The 21054-nt window shown below is 31.1% G+C and overlaps 1 protein-coding gene across 1 annotated transcript; it reads left to right on the forward strand.

The window, feature by feature from the left end:
* LOC104779066 (ethylene-responsive transcription factor ERF022-like) lies at nt 20090-20641 on the forward strand. The gene has a single exon (XM_010503459.1). It carries the CDS (start codon nt 20090-20092, stop codon nt 20639-20641), a length of 552 nt encoding a protein of 183 aa, XP_010501761.1.

A 21054-nucleotide genomic window follows, 5' to 3' on the forward strand; every position in this document is an offset into this window, starting at 1 on the left:
ATCAGGTATCCAAATTTAACAGTTTAATTTGGTTCTATATTTGAGCATATTTAAACTTTGAAAAAGTAAACATACTATAATATATTTACGTTTTTTAAAAAAGTTTAAGAGATTATAAATATTTAAATTTTTATAAAATGTTTAAATTATTATAAATATTTGAACTCCGTCGAAAGTTTAAAATATTATAATATATTTAAGTCTATAAAATATCTAAGTATATTAATATTTTCACTCTTAAAAAATTTAAAATATAAAAAAAGTTTGAGTTAAACCCGTTAAAACATGTATTTTTATCAACCTATAAATTAAATTAGTTTTTTTCAATTTTGCTGAGATTTGATATATCAAATATTAACTTCTAAATGATAACCTAAATATATTTAATCTCACTATAAATACAATGGTTTCCTAACCATTGAAATATCTCACACTTAAAACAAGTAACTTCTCCTCTTTCAACGAAAAACAAAAATAAAGAAAAACTCATCCTCTTACAAAACTACTATCTGATATTACGGTCTATCATCTTACAAAACTACTATCTGATATTGCGCAGTATCTATTCTCTTACAAAACTACTATCCAATATTGCGATATGTCTGTTTCCGTGAAAAGCTACATTTTACAAACTACTTACTCTATTGGAATTTCCAATTTACTGTATAACCCCAAATAAAAAAAATAAACACTATATAAAAAAAAATAAGTCAAAATAAAAAATTACATTACAAAAATACAAATTACAAAAAAGTAATTAACAAAATATATAATTTCGTGCTATAGCACGAGGTATCACATAGTATATATATATATAAACGGTGAATTAGGGATTTTAGGATACGTAAAATGTGAAACTGTATAATTCCGACGAGAACCGGGGAAATGAAGGAAAAAAAAAGATGGTTTAGTAATTCTACGGACGGTTTAGTTAGACCATCTCCAGTGTATATCTTTATTTTTTACTCTATTATACAGTAACTCTAAAATAGAGCATGGTTTTTCTCTAATGTGTTACTCTATACTTGACTCTAAAATAGAGATAGTGTAAAAAAATAGAGTTGAGAATAGAGTTACTCTAAATATCGAGCAATCTCATCATTTTCTCTATTTAAGAGTAAATTATAGAGTAGGAGAGCAAATGTTTCTCTATAATAGAGTTTTGACTCTAAAATAGAGTGGGATTGGAGATGCCCTTATCCAATCTCTTAATCGGTTAATTGGTTTTCAAACCACAAAATTATTCGGTAAGCTGAATAAAAACCAAAAATTTATACAGTAAAACCTCTATAAATTAATAATGTTGGGACCAAGACATTTTATTAATCTATATTGATATTAATTTATCTATAAATTAATAATTATTATATTATATTGCAAATTAATAATTATTAATTTATAGGTATATTTTTAATTGTTTAATTTTTAAAAATTTGTGAATTGAGACAATTTTTGCAAATAAGATTAGAATTTTGGATGTTGTAAATTTTATGGTATTGGAATTGAATTTGAAATAATTAAAAAATATTATTGAGAATGAATTACAAATATTATAGACAAATTCACTTATACACATGATATAAATATTCAAATTTATGAATAAGAATATCAATTATCGTATTTTAATAGTCTATCAAAATATCAAAATGTAAATGATGCATATTTAGAAATTGAAAACTTTAAAAAGTTTTTTTTGTTTTATGAAATGTTATAGAATATTTTATATCATTAAACAGTTGTTTTATAGATATGATGTTTAACAGAAACATAATTTACTATATCAGCATACATATATATATATATATAAAAATATATATATGTAAATTTACATGATTATTAATTTATGATATTATTAGGACCATATTTTACATGGGGATTTCAAAAAAAATATTATCATATTATCTTATCAATTTTTTTTTATTTTTTACACTGTCTCGACTTGGGACTAACAAAATTTATTAATTTATGTTTATTAATTTATAGATATTTTACTGTATAATGTTTAGACTAGTGATTTATTTTCTAGGGAAAATAATTTTATGAATATCAAATCGAAAAGTTTAGAGTTTTCTTCGTAAACTTGTAAAAATAAAATTTCTTGTTTCTGTAAAATTGTAAAAGAAAATTGCCTATTTCTGTAAATTTCACATAATTAAACCCTTATATATAGACCCCCTCCCCCCCCTTGTGAGTTTTCTTGATAAATTTTTAGGGTTTTTGTTACCGTCTTCTCCGTTTGCTCTCTTCTTCTTTGATCTGTTGCTCAGAGACGACAATGGCTGCACAGCAGAATCCGTTACCGCAAGGAGGTAACATATTTAGAATATTTCATTTGTTACTATGGTATAAATGACTCGGCCCAGTTAGTGGGTTTTGTATATATAATTCATTTGTTAGGTACGTAAATTTCATTAGTTAGGTGATTACTTTGTTCCTCTATGTACTCGATTCACTCCTGATGATAGAGATATAAATTTTATTAGGGTGTTTTTGTTTATTTTGTTTCCTTCCACATGTTTCAAATGAATATTTATAAATTATACAGATATTTATGTTTATTAATTTATAGATATTTTAGTGTGTAATGTTTAGACTACGAAGCACGGGGACGGCGAAGAAACGGCATGGAAACGTCTCTGGGACGTTTCACACACGGTGGGGACGACAACAGTTTATGGGGACGATAACGATTCTAGTCAAAAACGTTTCTGAAACGTTTCTATTGTAAAATAGGAAATTTAACTTTTTTTCTTCCATTATCCAAAAAAGAAAAGGAAAATTAACCTTTATCTAATTAGGGTTTACAAATATCAATGTTCTATATATCTCACCTTTTTGCATTCTTACTTCATGTTGATGTCGTTCATCGCAAACCCAAAAGTCTCTGTTTTTTTATTTTTGGTGAAGACAAACTTCTCTGTTTAGCTCTGCAAAAGTATGTCTCAACTCTCAAGCTTCTTAATAATTTAATATAATTCAAACCTTTGTTTACGTATTTTTTATACTCGTCTACGTAACTTTTTTATCAACTCGTTTATACGTTACGTAACTTGTTTTTCATAATATTTATATGTAGGTTGATTATGATATGGCTACTCAAGAAAACAGTGTCGATATATTATAGTCATGTTTAATTATTATTTAATATATTATAGTCATGTTTTGTTTCATGAAAATTCTTTATCAGTGACTTTATTTATTTTATTTTTATATTTTATATATTATAAAACTGATATACCCTTACCGTACCCGTACCCCTAAAATTTTATTTTTTCCGTTTTCCGTTCCCGTCCCCGTATCCGTACCCGTCTCCCGTATCAGTACTCGTCTCAGTGCAGCATAGGTTTCATTCATTTAGGTAATATCTCTGTCCCTCTATGTACCCGATTCGCTCCTATTGCCAGAGAGGTAATTGAGGAGTTTTTGCTGCCAACACTCTCGCAACACCACCATTACGTGGTACGGGTTTGATAGAGTTTGGTGAGTTAGGGCAGTTCATTTCGGGTCAGCGTCCATGGGAGCCAACTGCCTATCCATATTTTCATGTGAACCACTTTTGGTTGTTTGTTCGAAGATGGTCGTACGAGTCTAGCAGGGATGTTGGTTCATTTGGGAAGTGGAAAGTTGCAGGAAAGGCTACAGGTATTCACAGTCAAAATGGTCAATTCATCATAGGCTATGTGCAGAAATTTGATTTGGTTAAAGACGGACTCAGAACTGGTTGGTATCAGCATGAATATAGACGTTACTCCAATGCCACTTTTGAAGAGGTTGTTATTAGTCATTTGGTATATGATCCATCAAAACGTCAGCTGGCGCCTGATCCTATTTACCATGGAGGTCCTCAGAATGTTGTTAGTCTCCAACCTGCAGCTCAGAATGTTAATCCCAAGCATCCAGTGATGATCCCTAAGAGAGTGTGATGGTCCCATCATGGAGAGGCCCAACCTGTAGTATCAGGTGCAGTTTTTGTGATTCCTCAAAATAAAAAAAATGAATATTTTTAAAACATTGTGTCCTTTTCTTTTACCCTGAACGTGGATTGATTTTAATATATTTTGGTGACATGTGGACAAAACAAAACAAAGAAAAATTATTATCGTCGACATTTTGAGATGGAGAGAGATAGACAGTGTTAACAATAGCAAAGTACGGTGTCTCCCACCGCTAGTAAAAGGATTTCACGCACGTGCCACCCAAAAACTAAATAATGATGATAATCTTAATAAGTTAGTAATAAAACTACAACGTTAAGAAAAAAAACTAATAATAATATGCTAAAAGAGATAAATAAATACTAAATAGTAGAGGTAGTACTAAAGTAACATATGAGTTCATTTTTCTTTTGTTAAATTGTAACATATTTTGTTAGTTTCGTAAAAAATAGCTTACAAACTGAAATATTTTGTTCAGCAGAATAGAATGGAAAGCAATATTTTGTCACATGTAGTAGCAATGATGTATATGAACGAAAGCAACATTTTTCAACGCTTGTCGAATTCACATATAAAGTCCGTACGCCAAGCAATAATATATCATGGGCGGCTAGATTACGACCTGAGACCTTTTTGACCACCGTGATGGTCCATACGGATTGCGCCACGCTGTGGTAGTTAGTGGCGGTGGTGTAACATTATTCAGCAACATGACGCAACCAGTGCTGGCTTGAGTGGGGACAAACAGTGCGACCGTCCCGGTTCAAAGATAGAAGAGGCAAATAACTTTTTTTTTTCTATTTAAAAAAATTTATAAGATAAAAGGAACACAAAAATAATAATAATGCAACGGCACAAAAATAATAATGCGAGATAAAGGGGTATAAAACAATATGTAAGATAAAAGAGACAAAAACAAAATTTATAAAACAAAATAATATATTAAAGTATATTTTAAGGATTTATTTTGATGAGTCAATAACTAAAAAGATATTTTATCTTCCACAATTATTTCAACCGACTCCAACAACAGAACGAAAATAAATTTTTGTAATCTTGTTAAGTGTTTATATATTATCAAAATGAAATCCATATTTTTTAATATATAACAGAGGTTTAAAAAAAAATTGGCCTTCTATTAAAAAAAAATTTGACTAGGAACCCTAAAAACCTTGAGCCGGCACTGGATGCAACCATTTCTTACTTTCTTTATCATTATTGTAGCCTTGTAGGAACTCGACACACGAGGAATTTTAAGTTATGACACAGCAAAGCATCTTCTACTGGTCTGAATTTAGTAAATAATCTTCTATATGTTAAAAGAGAAGCATTCTCGAGAAAAAGCTGACATGTCGTTGTCAGAGACCTCCGTATCCAATTTATTATTCCATAAAATTACATAAAACTGCAATTGCTATATATATATATATATATATATATCTTTTGTCAACTGTCACTGTTATTCAATTTATCTATATACACAATATTTTGCTCCTATAAATTTTAAAATTGGTAAATATTATTCAAAAATTAATAAATATTACCCCCTACATATTATCAAAGTTAAATTAATTTCATTATGTATTGTAATTATATTATGAGATGTAAAAAATATGTATATATTTAAAATCATATTTGCAGAAATATAAACAATCTTATCTTTCTAATAATTTTATAAAACACTAATGGTGAAACAATCGAAGATCATTTGAAACTGGCTAAATGTTTATTCTTTTGCTAAAAACTAAAACTATATTTGCCCAAAAGAACATATGATCACCAATTGAAATGATTGGATAACTATGTAGTTAAACATTATCTATAAATATGTAGTTATATTGTTTTTACAGAAATTTTAAAATTTAGAAAATTCAGTCCAATAAAAATGAAAACAAGTAATAATATTATACCAATAGCTGAGATATATAGGGATCTAATGACCAATTATATAAGGGATCTAATGACCAATTATAGTCTTCCCCCTCATGAAAAATTTTGTAATTTTATTTCTCCATCAATTACATGCACATATATTACTTTAAAAAATTAATAATATCCAAATTAATAGAATTCTCCTTAATAAAGTACCTTATGGTATCCCCTATATAAAATACTTTATATCCCATTTTATTATTTACCCTTCTCTTACTATATTATTTAAATTAAATTGTTATTAGTATAACTAAGGAATATTTCATTCAATAATTGAAGGAAATCTATACTATTAATTGGGCAATACACTTAAGGATTTTTTAAAAAATCATATCAAATATCCATGTTGCCAAAATGACTCAATTTACATATTAAGAAATAAAAAAAAAAATTAAACAACAAATTTATTATATTTTAGGAAATCGTTCAAATTAGTTACATAATAATTAGGTTATGAGAATTTTGTGTGGGTATATTCATGTATGACAAAATACGAGACGAGAATTTTGGAGAACAAGAATTCAAGAAGAACATATGCGGACATACTATTTACTCATGTGAATTACGAGGAATGGAGTTTTTCGGGTAAAAAAAAAATAAACGTCGCAATTAGACATATTAGACGAGTTTGATCACTTGACAATTATATTTTTTTTTAAATTATGTAAAAATAACTCTGCATGTACGTGCGTGTCCGAACCTAGTTTTCATTAAATCATCATATTTTGGTGTATCTAGAAGGGTTTCTCCACACCTTCATTATGAAATACTAGGATCGGATCTGTGCTACAGCACGGGAGAATATTCGTCGTTATATAATCGGTTATTATAGATTGAATTATCGTATAATATAATTTGATTTAAAATTTATAAGATCATAATAGGGAATCATAATGTGTGAGATAAATTTGGGTAAAGAATAAAAAAATCATTTTGACATATTTAGTAGTAGAAATATAAATATACATATATAAATATACATATAAATAATAACAATTATAAATATTACTGGCTGTGTAACATATAGATAAAAAGTATAAATTTGGAGGTACTGATTTTGTGAGTTAAATTAATTGTATTTTTATTTAAATAATTGATTTACAAATTTATATCATTAACCAAATGAGTTATATAATTTTGATTATATTCAAAAACCCAAAAAAAAGAAATGTGTATCTTACTGGGCTTAAATGGGCCGGGTCATAAAATAATTCAATTTCGGAAATTGTAAATGGAAGATGAATAGATTATGTGTTTATTATTTTTTTTCTCAAAGAAATCGAAACCATTCACTCTTTTCTTCGATCTCGAAAGAGGTATTTTGAAAAAAAAATCCGAAACGTCATACAATGATCAAATCTCCCTAAACCCCCAAATCTTGTTCGATGATTGAAGGAAGAAAGGTCTACATCAAATAGATTCACTGATCAATAAATTGCAAATTGAGCTTTCGATGTATTCTTCCCTACGACCTCCGCGCCAATTCGATTAATAGGGTAAGCTGTTATGATTACGTGAATCATCCTTTGATAAGACAGTTAATTCAATTGCTCCCCATATCGAATTAAACAGTATCGAGATTGAAATAATTTTTCTGTGTTTGAATTTAGTAATTGTTCCTCTATATTGACGTTTTCTGAATTTTGATCTGTATTTTTATTTATGATATTGCAGGGATCATTAAACGATTATAAGCTGTTAGAAGAGGATGATTCTTCTGGAAAAGAAGGAACTACAAAGAAGACTTGATTATATATGTAAGCTTTGAATTCTTCTTCGTCAATTTTTTTGTCTCAACTCCGCTAAAGTTTTTAACTTTTTATGTTGTTGTGTGTTGTATATATGAGAGCACTTCTCAGGTATCCCGAATGAGCCATTTACCAAACTGACAATGAGCTAAAGTACTTGAATCCTTCTAAAGTTGGTTAGTGTTTTCTTCACCTATTTACGATTCATATTATGTACTTGAAATTTTTGATTAGCTTATTTATTTTAAAAACAAATTTATTGAAAAATCATTCAAATGTTATTAATATATAATTCATGGTAGTTGGTAGATAAAAAAACTTGAAATTGAAAACATGAATAAGCAACAAAGCTATAAAAGATTTTTAAAAAATCTTCAAACATATGAAGAATTCATTCTTCTATTAACCCTCTAGCCAAACACGCATCCTTGTAAGAGTCATAGACAACACCGTCAAACATCCTCAAATCTTCATCACATCTTGAACCTTTAAGAAAACGGAAAAGAAGTTGCAAAGGAACATGATCATCAAACTTACTTAGAATATAAGATGTCCTACGATTAGATATTCTCCTCCATCTTCTTATCCAACATTTTTCGTCTTGATTCAAAGTAAAGAACTGAGGTATATCCTATAAAGTAAGTTCTCTTGCTTCAGCTGAATATTGGTTAAGATTAAACCAAGCTAAAAGTTGTGGATCTTGGAAGTCTTTCAATTTTTGGCTAGTCGCCATAAGGGAGAAGGGATATTGTAAAATATGGTAGAAGAAGAAAGGCTATATGTTAGTGATGCCTTTTGTTCCTTTCATTTGTTTGGGTTTATATAAGCTTGGCACGTAGGGTTTTTGTTATTATATATTTTTGATGATTAAAACTAATAAAACACAGTTAATAATTGATACGAAGAATATTCTACTAAATATTATTATACCAAATCTCGAAGTTTTAGAGATTCTTAACATCCAAATATGCAAAGTAGTTGTTATATACTACAAATTTAAGAAACAAAACTAAAATAATAATTTAATCTCCTTAGTTAATAGAGTACTGGTTGTAGATCGTCTCCTCAATAGCTGTGAACTGCAAGTAAAAAGCAATACAATGGTCAATACACACGAAAATGGGCTAACCAAAATAAATAATAACAATCTAATTGCAATGTAAACTACCTTTAGCTTTCTAAATTCTGGAAAACTTCTTTGAACACGACATTCATTGTTTGACTTTGAATCAAACCTTCCTTATCAACTATCAAAACTTTCAACCCTTTCTTAGACGTGACTCTAGACAAAGCTACATACAGCTGCCCATGTGAGAAGACCGGTCGTGGGAGAAAAAGACCAACTTATTTCAGTGATTGACCCTGACTCTTATTAATTGTCATCGCAAAAGAAAGGGCAATAGGAAACTGCCTCCGACGGATATTGAATGGTAGCTTTGTATCTGATGGTTTAATGAAAATTTGAGGAATCAAAACCAAGTCCCCAGCTCTGTCCCCTGTAATAACCGTACCTTCTAACACGTTGTCGGCCATTTGAGTTATCTGAAGCCGTGTTCCATTACATAAACCACCTTTAGGGTCTAAATTCTTCAACAACATCACTGGAGCACCAATCTTTAGTCTTAAAATGTGCACCGGTAATCCAGAGATTTTAATAGAGTTTAAGAAATCCGGTGTGAAAATGGAGTTGTCTGCTGACTCTAAATCCGTAGGATCAATACTGTTACTACTTAGATAATTTTTTTCTTCACCTGCAAATGTTATTCTACTTTGATTATTAATTTGATCTCATCTACGTATTTAACTTAAAAAAACAGGAAATTTAATCTTTCTGAAAATATGGAGTGATATAAACTTCAGAGAATAACGTACCTGATAACTTATCAAGCATGCTTTGATTTATTATGTTAACATCCTCATTCGTGGGGACTAAGATTGCTCTCTCTTGGAAAAACTCCGGATCTTTCTTCTCTTGCAACAATTCCACTTCGCCATAAATTTCCCTACTAATAGCTTCGATTGGATCATCAACATTTGTAATTAAAAATTTTGGAGGAATGTCTATCAGAGCCTCTCCATCATTAGGCTCTGAGATTTTACCATCACCCACGTCTAGGATCCATTTAGAAAACTCTGCAATCTCTTTAGCTTCATCAGTAGTTATATTGTTGCTAAGTAGACGCATATTCTTTATCAGCTTGAGCAATTTGCAATGTTCCCATAGGTAAGATGCATTTAGTGCGGACAAAACTATTTCAGCTCTCCCTGCTCCATTAATTACTGGTAATACCTGCCTAAAATCCCCTCCGAAAACAACAACTTTACCACCAAAAGGCTTATTTTGAAACTTCCCAGCACAGTCATTTAAGCTGCGGTCCAAATTTTTGAAACAATACTTACTCATCATTGGAGCTTCGTCCCATATGATTAGAGAAGCCTCAATCATTAGTTTAGCTATATCAGAATTAGGTTTCATAGTACATGATGTATTATCATCAGGAGTTATAGGAATGCCAAACCTTGAGTGAGCAGTCCTACCACCAGGAAGCAAAAGAGAAGCAATCCCGCTAGAAGCCGTATTAAGAACTATCATCCCACGATATCTAACTGCCGCGGACAAAGTTTTCCATATGAATGTTTTGCCTGTACCACCAAAACCATATACAAAGAATACTCCACCTTTATCATTCAGTAAGAATAATTTTTAATCAAGTTATGATCTTCTCATAATGGTTAGCATAAATCTAGGAGTTCGGATATTTTATTGGTCATATATAGAAGGGTTTAAATAGGTTGTGATATCTCTTTCGCAAGGTCAATCGTTTTTTTAACTTAAATTAAATGTCAATATATGCTTTATAATCCTTTATAGAATAGTATGGTTTAAAATTATAGCTAATATTTTTTTAATCTGGTTTGTAATTTTTTGAAGGTATTAGTGTGTGAAGGTTCTCTGTGCTTTATCTCGTCAACAAGGTAACTCACTAATCTCTATACTTCAAATTTTTCGTTGATAAATTTTATATACTATGTATATACGTTTTAAGATTGCAATTTACAATAATAAATTAAATAATAAATAATTAAAATTTGTTAGTCCGTATATACCATTAGTATAGATGTATCAAATCAAGAAGCTTTCTTTATTTCATATAGCATAAGAATTTAAGAAACAATCCGAGAACAAAGCAAATCCAAAATCCAAAATAACAAATACTGAAGTTCAAAAGAAATAATAGGTAAAAACCAAGAAATAGTCCTATAAAGCTTTCGTGAACACAACAATAAAAGTTTCTTCTAGCCACTGCCTACATCTGCATTTTCAAGAGCACCTTTGATAGACCCAATACACCTCTTCTTCGTAGAGGAGGAATGATCAGAACTATCACCAGAAACATTATCTTTCCTTTTGGAAGATGGAGTAGTGGTAGGTGTAGATAATGAATCAATTTGTTCATCACTGTTGGTTAGCAATATCGTTTCCTAACATAATATGTTAACTTAAATGTAAATACACTTCGAAACTAATATCCAGTAGAAATTAAAAGCACTGTATAATTTATGATACCTGATCCAAACTCACAATAGTTGATAAATCATCAGCACCTTGAGGGCTCGATGGAGTCATCTTTCTCCGAATCAAGACCAACATATGCATGAGCAACCTTGTAAACATCACTTCCGTCTTTGATGTTAGCTTTCGCAATATTCACTACAAATTGGAAAGTCTTGCCAACCAAATCCTTCAATCCTTGAGGAATTTTTGTTGGGTCTTGGATCTTCATATGAAAGAAAAGAATTAGATTGTATAATTTGGTTCTGTATAGCTAAGTACAAAGATTGATATAATTTACCTCATCTAAATGTCCTTCTAGTAACTGAAGAGAAGATTGGTGGATTAGCATTTTAGCTTCTTTCTCAAACAGCACACACTTGATCTGAGCAGTTGAATCCATTACACACACAATCAACCTAAACCTATAAGACAGAATTTGTCCCAAGATGGATTAGTTTCACGAAAATTGTAAAAGATGTAAATAAATTGCAATGTGTTTACCTTGGTTCAACTTTAGTAATATTTTCAGTGCAACCAGCGCACCAAAACAATGCTTTTTGTCTTTTCTAACAACCTCATTCTCAACTTTTGGGACCTTGTACACTGTCGCATTACACTTAAGACAGACAAAATAATACCACGCAAACTCGGTGTCGATTGCATAGATTGAGCAGAAAATTCTAAATTTTCCTTCCTACAAAATGCATATGCATTTAGAAACTTAAGGAATGTAGTGGTTAATTATAATTAAATAATATAATTTTGAATTAACTATGGACCTCATTGTAGTCATTGATTTCGGCGATTGTCTTTTTCTCGAAGTGTCTAGAGATCTCAGCCTTCCGCTGAACTGCTTGCACCTCCATAGGAACAGCTTGTTTGATTGTCAAGGCAAGACCATCTTCCGGAAGGCTGATAATCAAAATAAACTGATTAAAAGCATGAAATAACTGATATACTAATAGTAGTTTATGTGGTTTCAATTGGAAGATGTTGATTACTTATTTTTCACGAAACTGAACAATTTCAGGCAAGTCCGGATTAATTGCCAGTAATGACATATCATAAGCGTTGGACATGATCTTTGCCCTAAGTTTGAAATTATGTAAGGTAGTGAATAAAATATTATATTAAATGAATGGAAAACATGTGAAAACTATTTACCTTTGAAAGAATTGATCTTAGCAAAGCGCAGAAGACAAATCACCATATTCTGTATATTATTTGCGCAAGCTGCTAAGATTCTGTCAGCAAGAACACCCCAAAGTGTACATGACAGACGCTCATCGCTACATATAGTAGAGTAAAGTTTTAAATGAGGAACAACTAATAGTATTACACGTTATAGATTAGTAGCAATTAAAATTACCGTGTGTCCCTGAGTTCAAGGCCAACTTTTTGTTTGTCCTTGTTGTCGAGTTGGTAGATCTTCAGTTCGCTGACATTGACAACTTGACCAATTATATATGTAGAATTGCAATGTTCATAAAAATAGTGTATGATACTCAATCCATAAATTAATATTTAAATAAGAAACAGACTTACCAACTAAAATGTTCTCATTCAAACCATTTTCGCCACTAACGTCTCTAAAATTGACCAGTTTCAGGAATATGTCATTAGTCAACGACGGACATGGAACGATGGAGGTCGTGTTGATCAGAGTCATACGATAAACATGGTCTGTAACTCTGAATTTTCACACTGATTTAGTCAATGAGAAAGTATCAATGATTACCCAGTTTCCACTGTTAATCATTTTCTGGAATTTTCCCCATTGTGGTTTCTTGAGCGTTGCATGAATGAGGGTACCCTTGTTTATAAAAAAGAGTAAACAGTAGAAAACTTACTAACATCAAAATATTTTTCAATGAAATGAAATGCAGGGAAGTTCAGAAATGTTATGGAAATATCAGCTAAGACCATTTCTATAGTCTCTCCGGTAAAGGCGGTGTATTGCTTCCAAGAATGAACAATTTTAACTTGAATTCTCTAGCCTGTTTTGAATGATTTGATTGTTCGTAAATCTGTGATAGGACAAACATCTTCTGCAGCCACTGGAGAAGCTTTGGTAGAAGAGAGAGGAATGAAGCTATGGTGAATCGACCTTTGAATAATATAGTTATATTTATAGGAAGAATGAACTAATGAACATTTTAGGGTATATTCTCGGAATAATCTCCAAATATATATTTACCATAAACATAGACGTAGTGATATTGTTCATGATTTCTATCTTTTTTTGTTAGATTGTAGAGATTGTACAGGGTAATGATTGGCTGATTGTTTGTGAAATATTTTAGTATATTGATGAGATTGATATTGTTATAGCTGTGATTATTGAGTGATATTGTGTTTTCCAAATTTGAAACCGAGATAGGTATCTCTTTACTATATTGATAGGTATCTCTTTAGATAGGTATCCAAATTTGTTATCTCTTTAATATATTGATGCGGTTGTATAGCGAGATTTCAGGATTAGAATTTGTCATAGACAGGTAAATTGTTCAGTTAAAATCTTGTTAGTATATTCATGAGATTTCTCCTCCGACATTTATGGAAAAAAACCTTTGGTATATGCTTTTGGTAATGTCTTTGGTGAATCCTCATTATTGTAGCGGGGAAAAAACCTTTGGTATATGTTGTTGGTGGCCCATATTCGAAGCCCAAATGAAATCAAGTAGATCCGATTTTCGAATTTCGGGTATGGTTAGAAATATAATCCGATTGGAGGAACACTAAAGTCAAATCTGTCATTTTCACAGATGGTTCCTTTGTTGGCCTCACGGGTATTTTTGTGCGAAAGTTGTACTTCTCTTTTACTATAGTATAGTATAGTATAGTATAGTATGGTTGAATAATGCATTTTTAATTTGGTCAACGTAGCTTATTTTCAGTCTATGGGTAGTTTACATATGTTGTCGAGACTGGAGTTTTGTTTCTACAACGTGACGCTTGAGATATGGGCATATATGGACTTTGGTTCAATACTCGTTTTACGCCAATTTCATGTTATCATCTAAATTCGAGAACCTAAAAATAGTCCTAAGCAACACAGATAAATGATTTAGTATCGTGCCTAAGCTTAAAGAGGCATCAGATCGTATTTTAACAGAAAGTATTTTAACGAAACTATCGGAGAGATGGAGAAAAATAGTACACCAGATCGTACAGTTGAAATTATAAAAATCATGAATACTTAGAAGATCATGATTAGGAAGATTTACATTTATCTCTAATGTATTATTTATATATATATATATATATTAGATTAGAAAATTCTAAACTATATCTCTATATATATAAGAAAGAACACATATTGTATTATTATAATCATGAGAGTTAATACAATTATTCTTTTAATATGGTGTTCTTACCTTCATCAATTTATTAAATTCTAAAGACAAAAGATTATTACTTGTAGTTGTATTCTATAAAAGTATTCACAAAAATCACATAATATCGTGTTCTTCGACCAATTCTATCTTATAAGATTTTATGGCCAAACCACTCAGCCTTTCTTGTCACTAAAGTTATAAAAATTATTGAGTATTATATAGCACATGCGACACAAAATCTGGAATGAATGAATATTATATAGTACGAAGATAAATGATAAATCCTATGAAGTAGTACACATTGTCACATTATATGATCCGATGTTTTTATAGGAATGAATATAGGATTAACATTTCTACTACATAATCTTGGTACTCTTTTTTCAATTAGTATTTAAGTAATAAATTCACTAAAGTCGAAATATTTGTTTGCGCTATGATAGGATACATGATAGGATATGCTATGCATGATAGGATACGAATTTTTTGATGTGACTTTTTACATATACTGTTCAGATTTGGTGAAGATGATATATTTCTTTTCTAAATAGCCAGCTTTTTCAGCTTATCTCAACGACATCAAGGTAGACATAAAAGAATTTTTGAGTTTCTCTTTAACTTTGTTTTCTAGTAATGCTAATATGCTTGCCGAACAAGTTCATACTCAACTGGATGTTATTAATTATGTAAACGACTCTCCTCCCAATTGGTTCATCAGTACTAATCTAATATATTTTATGTCAAAAAAATATAATAAATTCACTCATGAGTTCTTGAACAAAGGAACATGTGAGTTTAAAAGAACATAATCATGAAAAGCAAGATTTTCTTATAATTGTTCAAGTCACATGTAGGGTCTTTTCGAAAATAGGAACTTGTGGAGAAGTAATAATACAGAAAGGGTGGTTAGCTTTGGCAAAGCCAGAGCCAGATTTTAGAGGGGTCAAAATCTAAAGGTATCAGAATAAAAAAAAATTAAATTTAGTAAAGTTAAAATACAAAATTTAGGGAGATCATTTTGTTATTTCTAACTGAAAATATACCAAAAAAAAATTAGTAGGGTCAGCTGATCCCCTCACCATTAACTGCCTCCGCCCTTGGTGCTTAGATTGAGGCCGGACCTCTTTGACCACTATGATGGTACGTACGGACTACGATACGGTGTGGTGGTCAGTAGCGGTGGTGACCAGTATGCAGCCACGTCATACAACGGCCATATTTTCTTTCTTTCTTCTCTTTTTATTTGTTTCTTGTTCTTTAGGAATTGGACACACAACCTTTTTCTATAATTAATAAAAGGATGAAATAATTGTCGATCTGGCTTTAGTATTTCTATTTTGTTGAACCATATTTTGGTTTTATTTACATAGATTTTTCTCCGTACCTTCGTTATTAATTAACAACACTCTCTCGTTTTTGTTCAGTTTTATAGTCTATCGGTAGTTACATATTTTAAGTATCACATTTGCTGTCAAGACTCGAGCTATTTTTCTACATTTTGACTCTTGAGATATGACATACAGTATATGGACTTTAGTACGAAAGTATTTTAATGCTATTCCATGGGATATCAACTAGATAGATGCAAAGCCTAAATTTCTAACCAACACATATATTAAGGACTTAAGTAAATTTTCTTTTCATTTGTTCATACTAGTTCACACAACATAACACAATTGTATGTTACATTAACTTAAAAGAAAATAATTCCATAATCATATCTGCCGGTAAAGATATTAAATGATCCTTAATTATGAAACATTTATTTTCATTTCTCTCAAATATAAACTATATTTATCAAGGCCAGTCATCAGATTTTTTGCAAGCCAACTAAATTTTATTAGACTCATATTAATGTGCTCAAAATATTATTAAATAATACCAAATTAAATTAGAAGCCCAATACACACTATTTGTACACGCTTTAAAAAGACAGCCTTGCTAATTTCTACAATATCCATCAAAGTCCATGTAGAAATAGAGAGACCCATGCATGCATGACAGCATATCTCCACTTCACACGTAACTACGTGGGAAGCTCACTTTCACTGAACCAAACAAGCCTCCCACAAATTCTATTCCGTCATTTATTTCTCTATATATATACAACTTTACTTAACTACAGACTCTATCGTCTAGACTAATTAGCACATTTCATTAATATACCACACAGAAACATACACACATTACCAAACAACACTGAACCAAACAAGCCTCCCACAAATTCTATTCCGTCATTTATTTCTCTATATATATACAACTTTACTTAACTACAGACTCTATCGTCTAGACTAATTAGCACATTTCATTAATATACCACACAGAAACATACACACATTACCAAACAACACTGAACCAAACAAGCCTCCCACAAATTCTATTCCGTCATTTATTTCTCTATATATATACAACTTTACTTAACTACAGACTCTATCGTCTAGACTAATTAGCACATTTCATTAATATACCACACAGAAACATACACACATTACCAAACAACACTGAACCAAACAAGCCTCCCACAAATTCTATTCCGTCATTTATTTCTCTATATATATACAACTTTACTTAACTACAGACTCTATCGTCTAGACTAATTAGCACATTTCATTAATATACCACACAGAAACATACACACATTACCAAACAACATTGCACTAATATTATATGGAAAACGGTTATGTTGGTCAACAAGAGAAATGCTTCTCTTCCATTGACCAAGTGTCCTACAGAGGTGTCCGTCAAAGAAAATGGGGCAAATGGGTGTCGGAGATACGAGAACCCGGTAAGAAAANGATTTACATTTATCTCTAATGTATTATTTATATATATATATATATATTAGATTAGAAAATTCTAAACTATATCTCTATATATATAAGAAAGAACACATATTGTATTATTATAATCATGAGAGTTAATACAATTATTCTTTTAATATGGTGTTCTTACCTTCATCAATTTATTAAATTCTAAAGACAAAAGATTATTACTTGTAGTTGTATTCTATAAAAGTATTCACAAAAATCACATAATATCGTGTTCTTCGACCAATTCTATCTTATAAGATTTTATGGCCAAACCACTCAGCCTTTCTTGTCACTAAAGTTATAAAAATTATTGAGTATTATATAGCACATGCGACACAAAATCTGGAATGAATGAATATTATATAGTACGAAGATAAATGATAAATCCTATGAAGTAGTACACATTGTCACATTATATGATCCGATGTTTTTATAGGAATGAATATAGGATTAACATTTCTACTACATAATCTTGGTACTCTTTTTTCAATTAGTATTTAAGTAATAAATTCACTAAAGTCGAAATATTTGTTTGCGCTATGATAGGATACATGATAGGATATGCTATGCATGATAGGATACGAATTTTTTGATGTGACTTTTTACATATACTGTTCAGATTTGGTGAAGATGATATATTTCTTTTCTAAATAGCCAGCTTTTTCAGCTTATCTCAACGACATCAAGGTAGACATAAAAGAATTTTTGAGTTTCTCTTTAACTTTGTTTTCTAGTAATGCTAATATGCTTGCCGAACAAGTTCATACTCAACTGGATGTTATTAATTATGTAAACGACTCTCCTCCCAATTGGTTCATCAGTACTAATCTAATATATTTTATGTCAAAAAAATATAATAAATTCACTCATGAGTTCTTGAACAAAGGAACATGTGAGTTTAAAAGAACATAATCATGAAAAGCAAGATTTTCTTATAATTGTTCAAGTCACATGTAGGGTCTTTTCGAAAATAGGAACTTGTGGAGAAGTAATAATACAGAAAGGGTGGTTAGCTTTGGCAAAGCCAGAGCCAGATTTTAGAGGGGTCAAAATCTAAAGGTATCAGAATAAAAAAAAATTAAATTTAGTAAAGTTAAAATACAAAATTTAGGGAGATCATTTTGTTATTTCTAACTGAAAATATACCAAAAAAAAATTAGTAGGGTCAGCTGATCCCCTCACCATTAACTGCCTCCGCCCTTGGTGCTTAGATTGAGGCCGGACCTCTTTGACCACTATGATGGTACGTACGGACTACGATACGGTGTGGTGGTCAGTAGCGGTGGTGACCAGTATGCAGCCACGTCATACAACGGCCATATTTTCTTTCTTTCTTCTCTTTTTATTTGTTTCTTGTTCTTTAGGAATTGGACACACAACCTTTTTCTATAATTAATAAAAGGATGAAATAATTGTCGATCTGGCTTTAGTATTTCTATTTTGTTGAACCATATTTTGGTTTTATTTACATAGATTTTTCTCCGTACCTTCGTTATTAATTAACAACACTCTCTCGTTTTTGTTCAGTTTTATAGTCTATCGGTAGTTACATATTTTAAGTATCACATTTGCTGTCAAGACTCGAGCTATTTTTCTACATTTTGACTCTTGAGATATGACATACAGTATATGGACTTTAGTACGAAAGTATTTTAATGCTATTCCATGGGATATCAACTAGATAGATGCAAAGCCTAAATTTCTAACCAACACATATATTAAGGACTTAAGTAAATTTTCTTTTCATTTGTTCATACTAGTTCACACAACATAACACAATTGTATGTTACATTAACTTAAAAGAAAATAATTCCATAATCATATCTGCCGGTAAAGATATTAAATGATCCTTAATTATGAAACATTTATTTTCATTTCTCTCAAATATAAACTATATTTATCAAGGCCAGTCATCAGATTTTTTGCAAGCCAACTAAATTTTATTAGACTCATATTAATGTGCTCAAAATATTATTAAATAATACCAAATTAAATTAGAAGCCCAATACACACTATTTGTACACGCTTTAAAAAGACAGCCTTGCTAATTTCTACAATATCCATCAAAGTCCATGTAGAAATAGAGAGACCCATGCATGCATGACAGCATATCTCCACTTCACACGTAACTACGTGGGAAGCTCACTTTCACTGAACCAAACAAGCCTCCCACAAATTCTATTCCGTCATTTATTTCTCTATATATATACAACTTTACTTAACTACAGACTCTATCGTCTAGACTAATTAGCACATTTCATTAATATACCACACAGAAACATACACACATTACCAAACAACACTGAACCAAACAAGCCTCCCACAAATTCTATTCCGTCATTTATTTCTCTATATATATACAACTTTACTTAACTACAGACTCTATCGTCTAGACTAATTAGCACATTTCATTAATATACCACACAGAAACATACACACATTACCAAACAACACTGAACCAAACAAGCCTCCCACAAATTCTATTCCGTCATTTATTTCTCTATATATATACAACTTTACTTAACTACAGACTCTATCGTCTAGACTAATTAGCACATTTCATTAATATACCACACAGAAACATACACACATTACCAAACAACACTGAACCAAACAAGCCTCCCACAAATTCTATTCCGTCATTTATTTCTCTATATATATACAACTTTACTTAACTACAGACTCTATCGTCTAGACTAATTAGCACATTTCATTAATATACCACACAGAAACATACACACATTACCAAACAACATTGCACTAATATTATATGGAAAACGGTTATGTTGGTCAACAAGAGAAATGCTTCTCTTCCATTGACCAAGTGTCCTACAGAGGTGTCCGTCAAAGAAAATGGGGCAAATGGGTGTCGGAGATACGAGAACCCGGTAAGAAAACCCGGATTTGGCTCGGGAGCTATGAGACAGCCGAGATGGCCGCAGCGGCCTACGATTCTGCATCTCTTTATCTCCGAGGGTGTGGGTCTCATCTGAACTTCCCCGAGCTTGCCCACAGCTTTCCTCAAACGGCAAGCTCCAGTTCCAAGCACGTTCAAGCTGCTGCTCAAGAGGCAGCACTAATGTTTAAACCGGGTGGGTCTAGTGAACCAGAACTCGGGTCTAGTCAGGGGCTTTCTCGGGTCGGATTGTCTCCGGATCAGATTCAGGCGATTAATGAATTTCCATTGGACTCACCGAGGTTGGGATGGATGCATGACTTGGCAGTTAATGATTGTGCCGAGTTGTACGGACATTATTTTGTTCAATACGATAGGGATGATTTTTATGAAATGCAGCACCAACAGTCCATAATGGGATTTTAGTTGATATTAATCTGCTAAATTACTTAAAAATACTCGATTCTTTTCATGATGTGTCACCAACCATTTACGCTAACTAACAGAGTTAATTACCACAATCAAAATAGCCATTGCTTTTTCTAACTCCTTTAACTTCACAGTGGATATATGAACTAAATTCTAGTTGGATTATATTTCCAATTCCATGTTTTTTTTTTTTGGCATAAGATAATTTTTGTAGGTCTATAATAATATCACAGATTAGATTGTAAACTTAATTCTTTTTCATTGTTAATGCTATATTTACAATTAGGAAGAAAGAAAAAAACTAAGAATGAAATGAATCGCATTATGACAGAATGATATTAAACTCTCTCTCGAAATTAGTTACAAACAAAATTAGCGGATTTATGTTTTTGGCGGAAAAATTGCGGATT

Source organism: Camelina sativa, chromosome 3 (genome assembly GCF_000633955.1).
Source record: "Camelina sativa cultivar DH55 chromosome 3, Cs, whole genome shotgun sequence".
Taxonomy (NCBI): Eukaryota; Viridiplantae; Streptophyta; class Magnoliopsida; order Brassicales; family Brassicaceae; genus Camelina; species Camelina sativa.